At 48.4% G+C, this 19,564-nt stretch overlaps 8 protein-coding genes across 8 annotated transcripts; 5 read left to right on the forward strand and 3 right to left on the reverse strand.

Annotated features, from left to right (window-relative positions):
* Positions 1–851: 851 nt before the first annotated feature.
* On the forward strand, positions 852–2,062 carry N7462_003568 (Zn(II)2Cys6 transcription factor domain-containing protein; the record flags this gene model as incomplete). Its single annotated transcript, XM_057075294.1, has 2 exons — positions 852–917; positions 974–2,062. 2 exons carry the CDS (start codon positions 852–854, stop codon positions 2,060–2,062), a joined length of 1,155 nt encoding a protein of 384 aa, XP_056934799.1.
* Positions 2,063–3,905: 1,843 nt separating this feature from the next.
* N7462_003569 (heme-dependent oxidative N-demethylase family protein) lies at positions 3,906–5,531 on the forward strand (the record flags this gene model as incomplete). Its single annotated transcript, XM_057075295.1, has 3 exons — positions 3,906–4,434; positions 4,517–4,982; positions 5,051–5,531. The coding sequence occupies 3 exons, from the start codon at positions 3,906–3,908 to the stop codon at positions 5,529–5,531; spliced, it is 1,476 nt and encodes a 491-aa protein (XP_056934800.1).
* A 435-nt stretch (positions 5,532–5,966) lies between these two features.
* Positions 5,967–6,914, reverse strand: N7462_003570 (PRP38 family protein; the record flags this gene model as incomplete). Its single annotated transcript, XM_057075296.1, has 1 exon — positions 5,967–6,914. The coding sequence occupies one exon, from the start codon at positions 6,912–6,914 to the stop codon at positions 5,967–5,969; it is 948 nt and encodes a 315-aa protein (XP_056934801.1).
* Positions 6,915–7,011: 97 nt separating this feature from the next.
* On the forward strand, positions 7,012–8,085 carry N7462_003571 (uncharacterized protein; the record flags this gene model as incomplete). Its single annotated transcript, XM_057075297.1, has 1 exon — positions 7,012–8,085. One exon carries the CDS (start codon positions 7,012–7,014, stop codon positions 8,083–8,085), a length of 1,074 nt encoding a protein of 357 aa, XP_056934802.1.
* Positions 8,086–8,406: 321 nt separating this feature from the next.
* N7462_003572 (WD40 repeat domain-containing protein) lies at positions 8,407–10,510 on the reverse strand (the record flags this gene model as incomplete). Its single annotated transcript, XM_057075298.1, has 3 exons — positions 8,407–8,629; positions 8,681–10,382; positions 10,471–10,510. 3 exons carry the CDS (start codon positions 10,508–10,510, stop codon positions 8,407–8,409), a joined length of 1,965 nt encoding a protein of 654 aa, XP_056934803.1.
* An 856-nt stretch (positions 10,511–11,366) lies between these two features.
* N7462_003573 (uncharacterized protein) lies at positions 11,367–15,231 on the forward strand (the record flags this gene model as incomplete). Its single annotated transcript, XM_057075299.1, has 5 exons — positions 11,367–11,762; positions 11,825–12,183; positions 12,235–14,261; positions 14,323–14,416; positions 14,490–15,231. The coding sequence occupies 5 exons, from the start codon at positions 11,367–11,369 to the stop codon at positions 15,229–15,231; spliced, it is 3,618 nt and encodes a 1,205-aa protein (XP_056934804.1).
* A 312-nt stretch (positions 15,232–15,543) lies between these two features.
* N7462_003574 (uncharacterized protein) lies at positions 15,544–18,328 on the reverse strand (the record flags this gene model as incomplete). Its single annotated transcript, XM_057075300.1, has 6 exons — positions 15,544–15,764; positions 15,828–16,243; positions 16,337–17,339; positions 17,410–17,688; positions 17,742–18,152; positions 18,217–18,328. 6 exons carry the CDS (start codon positions 18,326–18,328, stop codon positions 15,544–15,546), a joined length of 2,442 nt encoding a protein of 813 aa, XP_056934805.1.
* A 275-nt stretch (positions 18,329–18,603) lies between these two features.
* N7462_003575 (SDR family NAD(P)-dependent oxidoreductase) lies at positions 18,604–19,535 on the forward strand (the record flags this gene model as incomplete). The annotated part of the gene is made up of 3 exons (XM_057075301.1): positions 18,604–18,661; positions 18,730–19,185; positions 19,240–19,535. The coding sequence occupies 3 exons, from the start codon at positions 18,604–18,606 to the stop codon at positions 19,533–19,535; spliced, it is 810 nt and encodes a 269-aa protein (XP_056934806.1).
* Positions 19,536–19,564: the final 29 nt, after the last annotated feature.

Genomic DNA, 19,564 nt, shown 5'->3' on the forward strand with positions numbered 1-19,564 from the left:
AATGCCATACATCCCATGTTAGCATTACAGCCAATATAAGCACCGAATCAAACATAGAGAGTCCACTCATGCGTCAGCGGATACCCATCCACACCCTCTGCATACTCTACAACACGAAAGATACTTCGAACCAAAATCAGTACACTAACAGAGTAAAGAGCCCGCAGATGGCCCTTCCACCTGAGATCCGATCATCAAAAGCCTCCGTAGTTGGTGATTGATCCATGCGAACCTGGAATACGATGGACGTGACGATGAACGGACGGAACATCAGAACTGGATAGCAAGACCGATGAAAGTCACTACGCGAGCCCCGATACATGGAATGAATCAATTCAAGAATGGTATCAATACTCTATCCAATCCCTTCTCATTTTGCAAGGGCGAAGATGGTGAACAGAGGCAATGTCGGGCTGGTTGGGAAAGGCGATCGGAGCGCATAGTAAGGGAACCAGAATATTCGCCTCCAAACTACGTGCATTATGCCGTTTGGAGCAAGTATGAGGATGTTATATATCCCCTTTAACATCTCTATCGGGTTGAAGGTCTAGGATGTGGACAGACTCTCTCTGATCTGGCCGTGGCGGATCTCCATGTGGTCTGTGCATACGCGTATTCTGGCGACCCACTTGTGGGTATTACGGATGAGCTAAAGTTTGAAAGGTTAATGGAATGCTGACTGGGCCCGAAAATCCAATGAGCGATTGTAGCCCAGGCTGCAGAGTTTTTATGCCAACTTCGATCGAGGAGGATAGTACATTATCGAAGTGCATGGCCTATGACCCCTTCTATGACCCTCGGAGGCTGGAAGCTCGACGACCACTCGGGGCGCGAAGCCGCGTATTGCCGCGATGCCGCGCCGAACACACAAGAAATCCCGCAATGGCTGTATCGAATGCAAACGCCGCCATATCAAGGTAAGCGCATGCTGATTGGCCCCAAGGATTTGTTCGATCTCGTTGACGTCGTTTAGTGTGATGAGCGTCGGCCCATGTGCTCCAATTGCACCGCATCTGAACGACGTTGCGAATTCGGTAGCCCTGCCCTTCTCGTACGGGCTTCACCAAGTACCAGCCAGGGTCAGGCAAACGCCTCGCCTGCAACAAGATCTCCGACACCATATCCGGATTTTCAATCCAATGGAGCCCCAGAGGGAGCCCCGGTAAACATGCTCCACGTGGAGCTCCTCTATCAAATCACCTTGGAACTGCCCGATTGGATCAGCCCGTCAATCCAACAATCGGGACTTTCTTTAACCGAGATATTTAGAATCGGAATGGGCGCACCATATCTTATGAATATAATGCTCGCCCTCAGCGCCTTACATCTCAGCATCATTAAGCCAGAAAAGCAAGACTTCTACCGACACCATGCCACTCATCTCCAAACATATGCTTTGAATAGCTTCAACAATCTGTCTCCAAACATTGACGAAGGAACATTTATACCAGCTTTTATTTTTGCTGCTATTTTGGGACTATATCTACTCTGTGACACGCTGGTGTTTCGTGAGAATAGCTTTGAGGATTTTCTTGATCGATTTGTTCAATATGTGCGTCTCCATCAAGGGATACGAACGATAACAGGAGAGGGTAGATGGGAATCTTTGCAGCACACAGTGCTGAAGCCAATGTTGCAAGAAAATCGGCATTTTCTTCAAATGGATGCTGACCTTGGATCAGTATGTGCGTCGCTACTTGGGCGTATCGAAGAGTCAGAAAAAGACACGGCAAGAGTGAAAGTGTATGGACAAGCTGTCCAGGCCCTCCAGGCTATAATGATAGCCATTGATAAAGACCATACTGCCACTGGAGCCATGCGTGCTCTTGTTGCGTGGCCGGTCATTGTCCCTCCCGCCTATGTTGACCTTGTCTCGTCACGGCGGGGAGAGGCTCTTGTGATTTTGGCACACTATGGAGCATTGATTCATCGTCTTCGGGATAAATGGGTTTTTCGAGATGGGGGTCAATTTTTGGTCGAATCGATTCATACATATCTGGGCTCTGCATGGTTGGAATGGCTGGAGTGGCCAAGAAGCTTCATAATGCATAATGGTTCTTGAGCAAGAGACCGTTGAAGATAGCTTACCTTGGAACGAAATTCAAAGACGCACGAACAATTATTTTCATATTGCACTGTAGTTGTGGATAGAAGAGAGACAATGCGGTAAAGTATAGAAGGTTTGGCAACTATATATAAAGGTCATCCGACTATCATTCTGCTGCAAGCCTTTTTTAATACCTCCAGTAGAGTGATAAATCTAGCCTACAATGTTTCGTCATCCATGAGGGAAACGAATGGGCTCCACATCCTGCCTATTCTAGAAAAATACTTGGAAGCTATCAGTAAAAATGTACCCGCCTATCCTGACATAGCGCACAAAAAGTCATCGTAGCAAAGACGGGTCAGATTGAGAACAATCGGTGACCCAGATGTATATATAGTCTTGGCGTCAGTTTAGAGGTTTGGAACATGGTGGAAGTGCGGCTTCAAGCTCTTCAACCCCAGATCTTGTCCGCGCGAAGATTTACGTATTTGAGGGAAATATCTCGTTGAATAACTGAAAGACCCGTGTTTGAAGTCGCTTCACCGTCGTCTTTGCGACTATCTCTCAGCTTGCTCGATGCAGGTCTTATTCTTGACCTGCTGAAGTTCACATCTCACAGGACTAGCAGCAATATGTGGGTCGACCAAGCTCCCTTAGGAGCAAAGCTAATCATTGTGTAGCATGCAAGATCGAGATTTTACTGGAGGACACTCGCTTCGTTCGTCTTGTAGACGACTTTGGTGAGATAGATTCCGAGATCATTACCAAGGTGCTCAGGGTGGCATAGATATTCATAGAATCTTCTTTCGAACTTTCAGTTCATTCTTATCGAAAATTTTGGGTAGTTGTTGCAAAGCAGATGCCGTCGATTAGACCGACGTGGGACATAAATTGTCACAAGAGATAGTACAGCCAATGTGTCTGTATCTCAGACACAATGCCAGTGGATAGACGATAAAAAAATGAGATACATATTGCGATGGAATATTGATCATATTGGACTTGCTGATCAGCTTATTGGGGTACCTATCGATGAAGCTCAATGTACGTAGTCTATAGAGCGAACCCTCAAAAATTTTGTAGGCACACAAAGGCATCATTGAACAAGGTGAAATGCAATGCAGCTGGCACAGCTTACTACTATACTTATTTAAAGTTTTCTGGTTGCCAAGCATATGGACATTTTTGCCGTTTTGGGCATAGCGGGTTCAATCTTCCCATTCAGTCTATCAAGTCCAGAGAGCCTTATCTCTGTCTGCTTGGGAATACTGGACTCATTTCTCTATCATATCTTTTGAAATTATCTGCTTGAGTTGCATGACTGATAGAGCCTAGAATCCGCCAAAATCATACTAATGCTGGGGTCGGGACAACAACCGGTACACCAGTCAACTACTAACGAAGACTGATTAGGCAAGACCGAGCTCGATAAGAGGAAAACAAGATAGGATACTTTCAGAATCATAGAAATTCAAGCTAACATCGTCATAGCTGAGGGGCTTGACCAGCGTTTCCTCGCCAAACAAGGAAAGATCAATCGAGCGAGTACAACCGACAAATCCAAAGTAGCTATTCGATGCGTGTATACCATCATTGTATGGGTTTCCCCGCATCAGAGATCTCGGTCTGAAAGCAAAACAGTAACTTCCGCGGCCCCAAATTATGTGTGAATCGGCGAGTACTTATTACCGTCATCTCTCCCTCCATAAGTCGCTTTGATAGCGCCTATAAGAATAACTCCTGGTTGGTTATGCCGTGATATCTATTCCAAGAACCGACACCCCCGCCTCATATCACAGCCCATATCGATCGAAATAAACTACAATCATTTGCCCCAACGCGCACTCAATCAACACCCATGGAGTTTTTGAGAGATCCCGAAAGCGCCTGGAGAATCGGTCGGCTCCTAATAGCCGCAACCACATTTTGTTCGATTCTGTACCGATTCTTTCCAAAAGCCCTTATTAACAGAGTGAATATACGGGACCGACGCAATTCCATAGCCAAAACCCCACCGCGATCCCTTTCTCCAGCCAAGAAGCAATCCAATAGTGCCAAACCGCCCATAAACTATGACAATGCCCTACCACCCCAGCGCAGAGAAGCCCTGTTGCAACTAACGGGAAGTGGTATCCCCTGCCGTGAAGTTGATGAAACCGATGTGCACGAGAATATTCTTCCCATGACCGCCGACTACAGGTCAAGCCCAGACAACCTTTACACACCAACGGGTTTCTCCGTGGGTGAAGTCAGATCCCTCGGAGATTTCCCAGACTATGCGACGTTGAGCGGAGTCCCCCTACCCAGCGCTTATCCTGAACATGATATTGAGAAGGCAAAACCACGGCCGTACCGGCCATTTAGATGGGCCTATCACCAAACAATGTGTATGTTCTCCGTACTCCAAGAATCGGGACAATTACAGAAGCGTGCGAGTCTAACGGAAGTTGATCCTTTGTTCCATAATAGCGCTAACCAAAATGGAAACGGACTGGTGGATCGAGTTGGAAAGTACATACAGGAGTCGCATTGCGCAACGTAAAGAGCTTTATGCCAAGAACGGCAAAGAGGTTCTTGACGCACTTCCGGGGTCAGAGTTAGCCTGCAAGGAGCTTATGGAAATGGTGTTGCAGTTTATATGTGCTCGATATCCTCAGCACTTCACATTGGTAGATAAGGACACTCTACGGAACCATATCCTAGGGACTCAGCAAAATATTCGAGCCAAACCTCCGCTGGAGGTTCTCCTTGACAATGTCCCCGAGGACTTTGGTCTAATGATGCGAGATGATGAAACAGGATACTATTTCCTGCGCGCAGCTGTTATCTGCTCTGCATTAGGATGGAATGTTGGGTCAAAGATTGGAAAGCAGTTGCACCAGATTCATGCGCCGATTCCAGACTACAAAGAAAAAATGCAATTTTCGATGGATCGGTACGTTGATATTTAATTGACAGCGTTGCTAGAGAGGACAATGAGCTAATTGGCGTACTATGAACTAGCTTCTTCACGAAGATGCCGACTGAAAAGCCCATTCAGCGTGGCTCGTGGGGCTTTGAAGTTGGAGAGCCCTTATACATGCCCCCAGGAGACCCGCAAGAGGCACTCAGATCATCGCAGAACCCCGACTTGCAAATTGCAGATTGCAATCTTCGTGTGGACTGGCAGACTCTTCGTCGTCTGCCGCTATCCGCTTCTATCGTTTTCAATTTCAAGGCACTCTTCACGCCGATTACAGAGTTCCGCGATGAACCGGCTATACCACCATTGGTAGCGAAGATTTTGAAGGAGGGCAAGAGTCATCTTATGGAGTATAAGGGAGTTTGGCATGTTCAGCATGTAATTTTACCTCAAATGGAGAAGTGGGCCAAGGAGCAGGAAGAAAAAGGTCTTGTTCCAAAAGACTGGCCAGTTGCTACTCTGGATGAAAGTCCATGGTTCCAAGGGTGGGAGAAGAAGTGGCATTGCCAGCAAGGATTTTAATGTTATAGTATTTGTGATTTGGCAGTCGTTCGGAACATTTGTTGCATTCAGGTACTGGGACTAGCTCTGGGCTGGTATTTCAAGAGCCCGAGGATATAAAATACACTCGGCTGCATGTATTTTCCACGAACATGTTTCTGGTGTTGGTTTGTGCACCGTGGGCCATTCCTTCGGAGACCACAACAGTGCCACTGGCACACGGCGCTGGTGGGGTCAAAACTGCCTTATTTATGAATGCATCGCCTGTCGATATTGAACAGACTTGGCACAGAATTGACGAGCGTACCTGCAAAGAAGTCATGCAACTTGCTTTGGCGTAGTTCAATAATGCCTGCACTCATGAACCGACGCAAAGACGCATGTTCTGAAGGTCCCACAGATGGGCAAAAGCCACCTGGGAGTACGATAACGGATGAAAGTGATCCATTAGATCCTTCAATCATCGCCCCCACTTCGCTTGCCGGAGGACTCGTTGTCGCCGCTGTCATGATCAGCGTCATCTCTCTCCTCATCGCTGTCACGATCCAATTCTTCCAACTCATCCGCCAGCGGGCTAATCCTTTCATCCAACATGTCCAAGTCCTCTAATTGTTGTCGCGACGGCAGCTTCCACAGACTCGTACCGCAAACACGGTCCTTAGTGAGAAGATCATCGATAAACTGGTCCATGTAGGTAAGGGTGTATGTGTCACGGACTCGGCGCTTTAGTTTTCGGTAATCGAGTAGTAGAGGTTCCAAGGTTTTGTAGACGTCAACAGCCTCAAAAGTAAGTCGCACATAGAAGGCACCTAGGGCACGAAGGTATTTGAAATCCCCACGTCCTTTCACCACCCCGTTGTGAGCCGGGTCGTCACCCTCATCGTCGCTTCCTGGGTCGGTAAAATTGAGGTACTCTAGGACCACATCTCGCTCGGGGTTGAGCTGCAGGAGCTTGAATGCAAGGCAGAGAAAAGGCGAAGGTTTTTCAGAGATGCCATATGTACCCCCAATAGAGGAGAGTTCGACTGCGCGATCGCAGAGAGTGGCGGCGTTCAAGCCGAAGCACTGTTCCTTCCAGTAATAAGAGTCTGTGATGCGGTCTCGGACTGCTTTCTCGAAGAGAGTGACGGGATTGACGCCCCGTACAAGAGGACCACTGTAGCCCCGATTGTCCAGGAAAGTGCTGGCGTCCGCCCGATGCGTGGCCATTGCGGAAGCTGGAGTCGTGACAGGATTGAAGGGTGGAGCACGGACAGAAGTTGCAAATGGCCCGAGCGCCAAGACTCCAAGCCTCTCAAGACCGCCCTTATCGATAGTCGCACGGCCAACCCCGTAAACAATCCTGATGTCATGCAACCAGCGAAGCACTAGGGGTAACACTAGAGGGGTTGAGACCTGAGACATCGAAAAAGACGGCTTTTTTGGGGGCAGTGCATGGTTGACATTTCAATCTCACCTGTTTCCTTCATTCCTCTTCCATGTTGCCGCTATTCCTTCAATCATGGTGCTGCTCACTTCATCGCAGGTCTCTGCCATTGTGTCGATGGGGGTGGTCTGCATCTTCACTCTGTTATTATTCGTCTCTGGCTACGTTTTGCAGCAGAATTCAGTGAAAAACATCCAGCATGCGCTGCGAAGGCCTCCTGATATCGCAGGAGAGCGTAGACGCCCCGAATCCTCATTCCAGAAATCGGCGCACAAACGTGGTTTATCAGATTCGGATATCCGGCTAGGGGCCGATCAAGGAATCTTACAAGGAGGTCAAGATCGCCACGGAGTATCAAGAGGCAATTATGCATATCTGCAGCTACTTGCGAGGCCTGACCCCTCCGACATCTGCTCTGCTGTTCTGTTCTTCAAACAGCTCGCTACAAATGGCTCTGCCATTCAAGACCGCCTCTTTATGTATCCCGAGGAGTGGGACCGCATGTCTACGAAAAAGCTAGGAAAGCCGGCGTCCTTAGCTTTATCAATTCTTCGAGCCGCAAGTATGAAGTATGGTATTTGGCTTTTGCCAATCGATATGAGTGCTGCTACGACGCAGGGCTTTTCATTGACAGATACCAAATTACTCCGCTTAGGCCAAATTCAATTCATGCAGTATGACAGTGTATTATATTTGCAATCGCCTGGATTAATTCTTGATACCGAGAAACTCGACAAAGTGCTTCTTTCGCAGCCGCTGCCACTCATACATGACCTGAATCGGCCTGAGTCATACAACAATGAGGCGTGGACCCCTATGGCATTGCGCCCTGACCGTGACGCTGAGCTTCCACCTGCATACCTGATCACGGTCAATAATGTCGACGGCGGGCGCGTGCAGACCCGTACTCATGTTCCAAACACCGACCTTGACGGATTCGGAAATTTGATAACAGGGCCATGGGGAGTGCACTCAGCAGTCAGCGATAGTGGGGCCTTTGATCAGCAGGGCTATGTTTACTTCGAGAATGATCGCGACGGGCAAGTCAAGTGGGCTGGAAATCCGCTTTTTGGAACATGGCGATCGCAACAGCACGAGGTATGCGAAGGACTGAACTTTGATGACGATTTTTCTCATGACGGGCAATGATTGCTGGCCTTTGTTTTTTTTTTTGTTCTATTGGATTTATAGCATACCCCTGGAATATACATGCACACGGGCAGGGCCTTGGTTCGGGCTATGGCGTTCGATTTGTGAATTTCTTTTCTCAGATATCACCCATGTTTTGTCTTTCTCTTATTGCCGAATGAACATCATCTGTTTGGATGAGCATGCCTTCACTTCTTATTATTTTGTTCGGAGACAAATGAGGCTATTTTGAATAATACATCTTTCATCTTTCCAAGTTATAAAGTTCATAGGCCACCATCAGACTCTTGATAAATGGTCTTCTAGAGGTATGAACTCAGATCATTGTGGAACCCCAATTTCGTAGCCTAACAGCACTTCGGTGGTGTTGCCTTCCCACCCTCGGTTTCCACTGGTAGAGATCATGAACCGACAAGCGTTGTCAATGTAGAGTTGAGAAATAGTTCCAGTCCGATGGCCAGGGATAATGAGGAAGGGCACGGTAGAATGCTTGGATGTCTGCTCATGCCTTAAGTCATAGAGACGCAAAATGTCATGAGAAGCACTGTAGAGAATTAAATACGGTATTTGATTCAGAAGAGAAGAGATAGCTTACCAAACGAGATGTTGGCCATTAGGCATTGCTTTGAGTGCTGTAACAGGGCCACTTCCTTGAGGAAATTTGAATGTCCGCTCGGCCGCACGAAGGCCCTTGTGTAGACTGAATTCTTCAACGGTACCATTACGGCGCCCAGCATAGATATAATTCCCGTCGGGAGACCAACAGGCATTCATACACCAAGGTGGCACATTTCGAGGGCTAATACGTGCAACCGGGTCAGGCTGCCGCCGGTCCCATACTCGAATGGTGCCATCGATGGACGCGGCCAGGAATGTATTGTCGGAGCCGGATGGCTGATCTGTTGGCATAGCTTCGGGCATAGTGTGGTCATGTGATGAGATTTCCAGATCCTCTGCTCGAGGAAGACCATTTACAGCCGGTTGGGATAATTCAATGGAATTGTTGCCATGGGGTACCTCGAGATTTGCATCAGAGCTGTCAGCATTGATGTTTTCCTGATCTGACACCATGTTTGGTGGGGGAATAGCGTCGTTCTGCGGCAGCTCCGTGTCGGCTTCGCCAGGGGCATCCGCATCAACTAGTCCATTTGCCATTGCGCGGCCAAACTCATCATCCTCGTCGACCCCAAAGACACCACCAGAAGGTTCTCCGCCGTCTGCGGCTCCTCCGTCGGCATCACCGAATAATGAATCCGCACCACCAAAAAGTGAGTCTGTCGGGGAGCCCGCCTGCGGGTTCTCCGTGGCATCTGCCTCTGGGGCATCCTGCATCGTATCCATGAAGTTGTTTTGCCCAGTACCACTCGCACCGTAGTTCGAAGAGAACGTTCCATTTGGCTGCGAAAAGTCGATAGTATCTTGAGGGACTGGCAGACTGGATTCTGGTCGAATTTGAAGAGCAGAGATCTGACCAGCGCTTCCACCAAACGCACGTCGAGCCTGCCCGGTATTGAGATCCCAATCAAACACCCGTTTATCCCAGCTCCCGGATAATAGTGTTTGTTCATCGGATGTCAAGTTGAGGGAGGAGACAGCAGATGTGTGCTGTCGCAGCTGTATGATTTCCCTTCCTTCGTCATGGCGTAGTGTTTGGAGTCGGATCGCACCTGATTCTAAGCCGGAGAGCAGCCAAAGCCCTTCACTTTGGCATGCTAAAGAATACACTGGCGACAAGTTGTTCCCATCCATGTTCTCCCAATATGTCATCAATACACCAGCCTTGACTACGCTATCCACGAAAGGGTGTCTTTGGGCCACCGTTAACATGAGCTTGCTGTTTATGGAATCGGCCCAATTGAACTTTCGGACGTAACCATCTGATCCGCCACTAAACACCCAGCGCATATCCGCTGTAGCAACAACTGCGTTGATGGACGTACTATGCGGCGCGGCTGTGGTAGGAGCAATGTCATAGGTTTTGGCAGTGAGGCATTCGGGGCGCACGCTGGGGTGGTAAATCGAGAAGGATTCGGACATGGCGTTGGGCATGTTCCCTGGAGATGTCATAGATGTATCCTGGTTGTTTTGCGAGGCCATACCGGCTCCTTCCGAGGCTTGGCTGGCATTGGAAGGGCTGTCTGGATCTTGGTCTTGGTCCTGGTCTTGATATTGATCGGCGTCTGGGTCAGCATCGGCGTCGTTGTCGTTGTCATTGTCATTATCGTTGTCACCCTCTCCATCGTCCACATCTCGCATTGAGTCATCAATCTCATTGTCAGAGCTGCCGTCCTGGGACCCTAAAGTAAGAGAAACGTATCAGCTACCTGAGTTCCATTGCGGGGAAGGGGGCCAGCCTGGGCAGAAAATGCGACACGAGGGACTCACCCGCCAGGTCACGATCCTCGTCCTCCTCAAGCGATGCCATGAGTCCGGTTTGATATGTGTGATTTCACAATCACTTATACAATAACTGCAATGCTTGTTGTATGGCAATTGGCCGGTCAGGCTCTTGCTCCGGCGCCGGGAAAGCTTCAGCGCCCGCGCGCAGCCTAGATCAAAGGTGTCAAGGCGGTAGTTCTGCTTGCAGCCGGAATGTCTGTATATTTCTCCAAGGTTGCCAACCAAGCCATAGGGAGGCCACAACTAGGTCAGTCGGACAGTAGACAGCAAGCCGCAGAAAAGATAGTATAGAAAGCCCACGGCGCGCGGAAAGGGAGAACGAAGCCCGTTGAAGGCGGAACAGGCGCAAGGCGGTCGTGATCTCCGACCCACCGACAGCCAATCACATCACGCCGCCATAGATCGAACCTCCGCAATCCCACGCCAGCGACATCACGCTGATCTATCATTGGAAAAGACGATATATACAAATTGCCGGACCTCTGCCTCTCATGATCTTCTTTTTGACCCCTTCAATCCTCAAAATTCACTCACATATCAAAAAGAAGTGAGTTAGGCTACAGTGAATTCCTTCCCATTCACCAACCTGTTCTATAGGCCTCTCCTTTTGATTCAACAAATCCGGATCATTCACAATTCAATATCTTGTTACATCCCAAGGCAGCAATCTCACATCTTGTTCACTAAGTCAAGATTTTGAATTTGGAGCGTTCACCTTTGAGTTGGTAGAGTGGTTTCCATATCCTCATCCTTTGTGACATACCCTGCCACTTTCTTGATTCGGCATTCTACCCAACTCCTGGCCCATTTGAAATATTTGGGCTCCCACCACATTCTCTGCTTTCCTGGAATCAGGTAATTGGAGAAATTTCGATAGCATAATGACTCCACCAAAGTTTATTGGGCCGCCTCGCCCTCGAGAATTCTCTAGGCGGGGTCACGGTGGTCGGGGGCCAACCCCCCAGAGCGTGGCCAACCGAGCGATCCGCGAATATTTCGGCAATTATGGCTGTCAGAAGATCGGTTCCAATACAGACTGGCTTATGAAGCCGGAGCTGCCCACTGCAGATGAGATTCTGGGGATTGATTCCCCAGATAATGATGTGCTACTGGCTCCGAATGTAATCTCGGAAGCATGGTCTTCCAGGGACGACTATCTCAAAACTCATTACAACCTCATTCGAGAGGATGCTGTTGCACCACTACGTGATGCAGTGGCATTTTTAAGGTCCAGACCTTCCATGAATGACACGAACGATGTGGCCATCTACGAAAAGGTAGTCCGCGAGTTTGTTGACTGGAGATAACGCCCTGGCTGACTTTTATCGGTGGGAAATAGGTCTTCATCAACCGAGTCACCTTTGCCCACAGAGGTCTAGCTTTTCGAATATCCTTTTCTACCCGACGCGCCGGTCGAAAAATTCTTTGGAAATACTCTTCACGCCTTATCACTGGATCACTAGTCGCTCTCACCCCAGCGAACGACATGTTCTCAACCAGATGCGTGGTTGCAATAATTGCTGCCAGAGCCTTGGAGAATCTATCAATGGAGCCACCTGAAGTTGACATTTTCTTCGTGTGTCCCGATGATATCGACTTTGACCCACAGCAAGAATGGGTAATGGTGGAGGCGCGGGCTGGATATTTTGAGGCCTACAGACACACCATGACCGCCCTGCAAAAGCTATCCAAGGAGAGGTATATTCATTGAGCTATCCCGGAAATCTATACATTGCTAAGGAAGAACAGATTTCCGCTCCATAACCACATATGCCAATTGCAGGCTCGGATAGGCGCACCGGAGTACATCGGTGCAAATCCCGTTATGGATTTCCGAGGCATGGTTCCAAAAGACTTCTACGGCAATACACGATTCAGTGTTCTTGGCGGCTTGTCTTCTGCCCCTCTGGGAAGCTTGAATATCTACCAGCGAGCCGCTTTGAAAGAAATTTTCTCCAAAAAACTGGCGATTATTCAAGGGCCCCCGGGAACAGGCAAGACTTTTGTTTCAGTTGTTGCATTGAAGCTTTTACTGGCTCACATGCGCCCTGGCGATCCTCCAATAGTTCTTGCTACGCAGACAAATCACGCCCTCGACCAGCTACTCCTTCATCTTTCGGACTTTGAAAGTGACTACATACGCCTGGGAGGCAGAAGTACCGACCTAAGGGTTTGCAACCGCACACTGTTTTCAGTCAGAAAACTTCAGTACCAGCCCGCATTGCGAGGAGGTCTTCTAGAGCCTGCCCGGAGGGAGATCTCATCCCTGGTCACAGCCATGATGAAGATATTCAAGCCCTTTGACAGAGAAAGAGGCGAGGGTGCCTTGACTGGGTCGATTTTTATCCAGTATGGCTTATTGACACAGGATCAGATTGATTCTCTCGAAGACGGTGGCCAAATCTGGACACACACAACTACAGGCCAAGATATCGATCCCCTTATGGTCTGGCTAGGGGACGAAGTGGTAAAATTCAAAACTAATCACTCCAATGAGAGTTTAAGCTTTACCGAAGATGAAATTGACATGGAATATGAGCTACTCCGGGAACTCGAAGCAGAGCAGGCCCCAGACTCCGATGAATGGGAGGCCCTCAAAGGCAGTTTCATCGAGCTGGGGGCAACCGTCCGAGGCCGGCAATGGAACACTGTTCCAGAGAACACCATGAACAGATACCTCCAGACTACGGACTTGTGGAAGATTCCCGCCAAGGCCCGTGGAGCAGTCTACAATGAGTTGCGTAAACGACTTTTCAAAATCGCCCAGGATAAGCTTGTGGAGGAAGTCAAGAAGTATAATGAATGCAGCAAGAAACTTCTCATCGGAAAGTACGAACGCGATTATCAGCTGCTGCGTAAAGCCAAGCTGGTTGGGATGACAACCACAGGACTGAGCAAATACCGCGCCCTCGTATCCAGCTTGAAGCCTCGAATTGTTATGATTGAAGAGGCTGCTGAGGTGATCGAAGCCCCGGTTGCTGTGGCCTGTTTTGAGTCGCTGCAACACTTAATCCTTGTTGGTGATCACAAACAGCTTAAAGGCCGCTGTGCTTTGAAAGACCTGGCAGGCAAACCTTTCTACCTAGACATTTCAATGTTCGAACGCTTAGTTCAAAATGGGATTTCGTTCGTGATGCTGCGAGAACAGAGACGAATGGCTCCAGAGATACGCCAGGTGTTGGATCCAATCTACGGAGATCTTCATGACCATGATTCCGTTCAGAATTACCCCTTGATCCAGGGAATGGGAGATATTCGATCATTCTTCTTCACCCATGATTATCCAGAAGCTGGTGACAGTCTCTCATCAAAGATTAATGAGTTTGAAGCTGTCATGGTTGTTGAATTTTTCAATTACCTGTTGCTCAATGGCGCCTCTGTGAATAAGGTCACCATCTTGACATTCTACAATGGTCAGAGAAAGCTGTTGCTCAAGATTCTGAAAACACATCGATACTTAGAAAAGCAATCTCCGAGGGTTGTTACCGTTGACTCCTTTCAAGGCGAGGAAAATGACATCGTGCTACTATCGCTGGTCAGAAGTAGTAATGGACACGGCATCGGCTTCCTGTCCGTCGACAACCGAGTCTGCGTGGCTCTATCTCGTGCCAGATATGGGATGTACATTTTTGGCAATGCCGAACATCTGGTATCTGGGAGCCTACTCTGGCGCGATGTTGTGGAAATCATGACGGGTGGAAAGAATGAAAATTCACGAGTTGGCAGTGCACTGCCTCTCACTTGCCGCACTCATGGGAATAAGACTCTTGTCAGCAGTAAGTACATATCAATATGGCTTTCTCCTTCCCAGAATTAAATGCTTCGTTGGAATTACAGGCAGTGATGACTGGGAGACGATAAATGGCGGCTGTGCAGCAATGTGTGAAGAGCCGCTTCCATGTGGACACCAATGCCCGCTGCAATGTCACGGGTGAGTATTTCCTTGAAATTGAAAGATGTTTCCTTCATATACCATAACAATGACTCTTAATGAAATAAAACAGCTTTGCACATTCGTGGGTCAGCTGCTATCAGAAATGCCTTCACGTTCGCCCTTGCTGCGGTCTCGCATGTTCTCAGATATGTAGCGAGCCTCATACCCACACCTGTCTCTGCTTGGAAAGTGAGGTGAAAGACGTTCCAATTGCTGTATTGCCCCAGGCTCTTTTGGCATTACCAGCCCCTACAGAAAGCCTCAAAGAGGAGGTCCTCCTGATCGAGTTTTCGGATGACGAGGTCACTGGAGAACTGAACTCCGGGCAGAAGGAACCCAAAGGTAAGGTGGAGCAAAAGAGCTTGCAGTCTGATAGCTCTGCAAAATCCAAACTTTCCCCTTTGGCACCCGAATTCTCGCCAACTTCCCAGTCATCAGGCGGATTTAGCCAGAGTGAAAATTCACCGAGATCAAATCGGCATCGGACGGGTACTCAAGTCAATTGTAAACCGATTAACACATCTATGAGCTCATCTACTATGCAGCCTATGATAAATTCTCCAATCAGGAAACAGGACGATTCCCAAAAATGCGATGCCCACGACAAATGGCAGAGATTTGCCCAAGGTGGAGCCCGCAAAGTTGATCTTGTTCTGGAGAATTTGGCCAAGACGGCTGGCGTGAATACGGATGAAGTTCAACTGTCAATGACTCAAGTCGACGAGGACTTGATCCCCTTGACTCTGAGACAATCTGATTCTCAGCCTAAAACCATTCCCACGGCGATGGATTCCTTGCTTGACTTGGATTGAATTCTGGCGGGGACCAAAGACATACAAAAATAGCCACTTTGGTCATCGATGATACGTATTATCATGTTCCTATCCATTGCTTCTTTCCCAGATGATGTTTAGAAACTTTTTATTCTCCTTTTTGGCGCAGAGGTCTAGGTTTCCTACGTGAAGTGATTTGAAATGCATTCGGATAGTCAACCTACTTAGCATTACGCAATACTGTATGACAAAACCACTCCTCGAAGACAAATTATTATCGTAGAAAAATATACTCGTATCAGGTTAATATGTACCTATTTACAATCACCAAAGCGTACAAGATGGTATAGATTATATCATAGCCATGTACTGTTCCAAGCTTTGCCCCAGGATATTGATAAAAGGCCATTGCGTGTTTCGACGGAAGAGTCTTGCCCATAACCTGAGAACCGCCATCCCCAGAGTTGATGGCTCCAGGTTCCGTGGTGCCTCGGATTCATCTTCCAGATCGATGGATGAATAGGCTTCTTCGACAATGCATTGCGTCCAACGAAGAATACGACTCTCATTTTCTAAAATACGTCAAAAGGCGCCACTTTCTGAAATTGAGTGGGTGGAGAATATCAGACACTTACCACTGAGAGCCTGATCTGGTGCCGCCTCTGCAAGAGTGAACAGCCATTTGCTCAGCAATACGGCACATTCAAGACTTGCAAGTGAGTGCCGAACACTCCAGAAGAAAGCCTGACTCATGGCAATGTGATCGATGCCAAGACGAACAGGAATGCTGAGAGCGTGAGCAGAATATATGAGAGCTGGAATGAGACGATAGCTTCGTTCCGGTTTAGGTGATCGGCACAGGGTTTTAGCGATGGTTGTAGGATCCCGAGTTTCAAGTCGTCGGTATGGTCCAAGATTGAGGGATAATCGTACGTAGGCAAGCCCGAGAAGGGCGCTTGATGTGAATGGGATCGGGCCATTGGCATTTTGTGGATCGAGGCTTGATTCTGGGGCTTGCTGCCAGACAGAAGTCCATGAACGAAGAGCTCGCCTAAAAGCAATAATAATCAGAAAAAGAATGACAGAGATGCATACTTTGACGCTTAAGGGTTACGTATGGTTGCCAGAGAGCCTCTAGACTTACTCAATCTTATTGAGTTCTTCAGTTGGGAGACTAGTGGAGTGGTTCCCATTTGGTAATGAGAGCTCACTGACAATGTGAATTCGTTGTAGTAAACCGTGGAGTAGCATGTAGTTCCCTAGAGGGGAAGGAATGGGCTCTAGGGGTACTGCAGAACGGGACTTTTGAAGTAGAAGAGTTAAAGCATCTTGGAATAATAATTGCTGAGGTCCCCTATCACGTTGGGCGACCTCCCATTCAATTGCATTATTTGCGGTCCATTCTTTTGTTGAGCATGGCAGCCGCATATGAATTTCATTGCTCCGGAGGGATGGATAGGCGTTATATGCAACACTGTGAATATGGATAAAGCAGAAAGATATGAGTTTTGTCCGTCGAATAGACTCTTGGTCTGCCCACTCATACCAATCTTGCGAGGCGACACGTGAATCTGGGTATGACTCCGAAAGTCCAGCTTCGCGTAGATGTTGGACTAATTGAATTTGCAATTGGAAGGCTTCCTGGACAAGCCCAGCTCGCTCCCAAGTGGCATAGCTCATAAGCACAAGAAGACACCGAATGACATCCATTTGCCTTGATGAGCTAGTCGCAGTTCCGGTCGTAACTTGAGTATCCCCAGGATATGACGAAACCCCTGGGGGAACAGAATATCCAGCTGACGAGGCCATACGCGATTCTCTAGACATCCGCTCATACAAGACCGCTTTTGAGACATGAAATATTCTTTCTGCGTTATGGTGTTCGAACCGGTATTGTGCTCCAATGGTCATGATTGCTAATATAAGCTCTGGAGAACACTCATTGAAGCGGAATGTCGGGATGTGAATAAATGGGATATGGGGATGAAAGCCTTCAAAATATGATGTAAGATATCGGGTCAATGTATGACGAGATGGAAGGCTAAAGTCAGGAATGACATTGCGGAAGCTTTCAAGAGCAGCAGCGAGTCTGAAGCGCTGATCTTCCGAGACATTGAATCTTGAAGATTTTGAAGCCTGCGGAGGTTCTGGAAAATATGAATTTCATGTCGGTAGATATATATTCATGGTATTTTTGGTTGCTTTTGAAACACATACCTGAATCAGACAATGTCCCTAGACTCTGGTCCCCCCGTGGCACTGATGGTAACCATGAGCGGAAGGGTGAGTCCCCTCGCGACCCCTCTCTCAAGCTACGTCGAGGCCTTGATTGTTCCAGCGTTGATTGGCAGGCCTTAGGAACATCTTCTAGGGCAATTTCCTGCATCTGGTTCGCTTCGCCATCGCTCGGAAGCCACTCTGCTGGTAGTCCAATCGAATCAAGAAAGTGAGTGAACTCTTGAAAGTGATTCAGATCTTCTGGTAAATAAGGTAGTGCTAGGCAAGGGTTAACAGCAATAATTTCCCACGAATTGTTTATGGAAACTTACAGGCAGTTTGATAGTCTGCTGGAATAAGCAACTGAGCAGCTTGAAGCATGGCGGGATCGTGCATAGCTGGATGTCCATCCGAAGCCGGATTGGGATTAGGTCCTCCTGCAGGCATCATCCCCCCAGCTTGACTCTGAGGTAGATATGATACATGATCAGTCTGGGAGCCAGCCCATTGGTGTACATCAGAAGGGCCCGCAATCGGTACGACTGCGCGAGTCGATGTATCATATTGCGGCGCAAGGGCTGTAGGTGCTACGTTGGGGGCTTCGAGACTGGGCTTCCCCATCGGCGCTTTGGAATCTGGCGACCCGATGCCATCTTGATGAGATATGCGGGTGTGACGCTTTAATAGATCGCGCCTGGTGAAAGCTGCCCCACAGAAGCATATGAATGGCTTCTCTTTAGTATCTAAAATGGGGTTTAGTGGTGTTAAATGGTGTTTCGTCACAACCAGACCCCAACGGTATCTTACGGGTTCGAACATGGCGCTCCAAGTGCTCCGTCCGTCGAAAGGCCCGGCCACAATGGGTACAGATCCGTGCCTTCGTCGCACGGCCAGGTTTCTGGGGGGATGGGGATGGCATACTCCGAGTCCTTGGAGAAAAGAGGGACAAGCGGGCATGGAGGGTACGATGGAGAAATGAGGAGAAAGCGGCGGAGACGACTTCTCCAAAAAGTCCGGTGACTCCAACCGCCCCACCCGACCGCTTATCGACTTGTGCGTGTTATCGAGTTATCGATAATCGCGACTCCACTCTTTGGTGTCTCTTATCTAGTTGCCGCTGACCCTCAAGAGTAAGACAGTTTATACTGAAGAAACTAACGTGATTGAATCGGTGAGCCTCCTCTTGATGATATTATGCTCACCAAGACTCTTTTTCCGGGCGTGGCGGTGGTGACTGGTGCTGGGGGAACGGGTACGTCCCTCCGAATGCGGAGCAACCATGATCAACACAGGCCGACACTTACGCTTATATTTGACTAGGGATCGGTGCAGCAGTTGCAAGAGCGTTCGCTGTCGCAGGATGTGAGCATATAGCCATCACCGATTTGAATGAGTGCACCTTAGAGCACACAAGACAGGTCGTTGCCAATGCTCATCCCAGAACCCAGCTGTTGGTTTATCCGGGGAACGTGGCACATGATGGATTTGCACAGTCTTTTGTCGAGAAAATAGTCGAATCATTCGGCCGCATCGACTATGCCGTTAATTGTGCAGGTGTACTTGGTCGGCCTCTGCGGTCGGGAGAAACAAGTCTGGCCGAGTTCGACCGCGTAAACAATATCAACTACCGTGGTTGCTGGTTGTCTTCGCGTGCACAGTTAAAACAGATGGTCAGTCAAAGTCCTCTTCCTAGCCATGATCCGGCGCGCCTGCCCCAGCGTGGAGCAGTGGTCAATGTTGCGAGCCAGCTAGGACTTGTTGGTCGGCCTGATGCGCGTGAGTTCATACTCCATGTTTACCAAAACCTATCCACTAAGCACATAATTCCAGCCGCCTATTGTGCCTCAAAGTCTGCCGTTATTGGGATGACGCGTGCCGATGCAATTGATTACTCTAAGGATGGAATACGCGTAAATTGTGTATGCCCTGGTGTTATTGAAACCCCTATGATTATGGATGAGACTGAGGTCCGCGAAGCTATCATGCCAGCGGCAGAGATCGCGCCATTAAAAAGAATGGGCAAGCCATCAGAGGTAGCTGATGCAATCTTATTCTTGTGCTCAACAAAAGCATCATTTGTTCAAGGCCATGCTATGGTTGTTGATGGTGGGTATATTACAGTATAAGTTATGTGCCAAATCAAATAAGTTATTGG

The sequence above is a fragment of the Penicillium macrosclerotiorum genome (assembly GCF_028827735.1).
Source record: "Penicillium macrosclerotiorum strain IBT 26536 chromosome Unknown utg000003l_segment0_segment0, whole genome shotgun sequence".
NCBI classification, from domain to species: domain Eukaryota; kingdom Fungi; phylum Ascomycota; class Eurotiomycetes; order Eurotiales; family Aspergillaceae; genus Penicillium; species Penicillium macrosclerotiorum.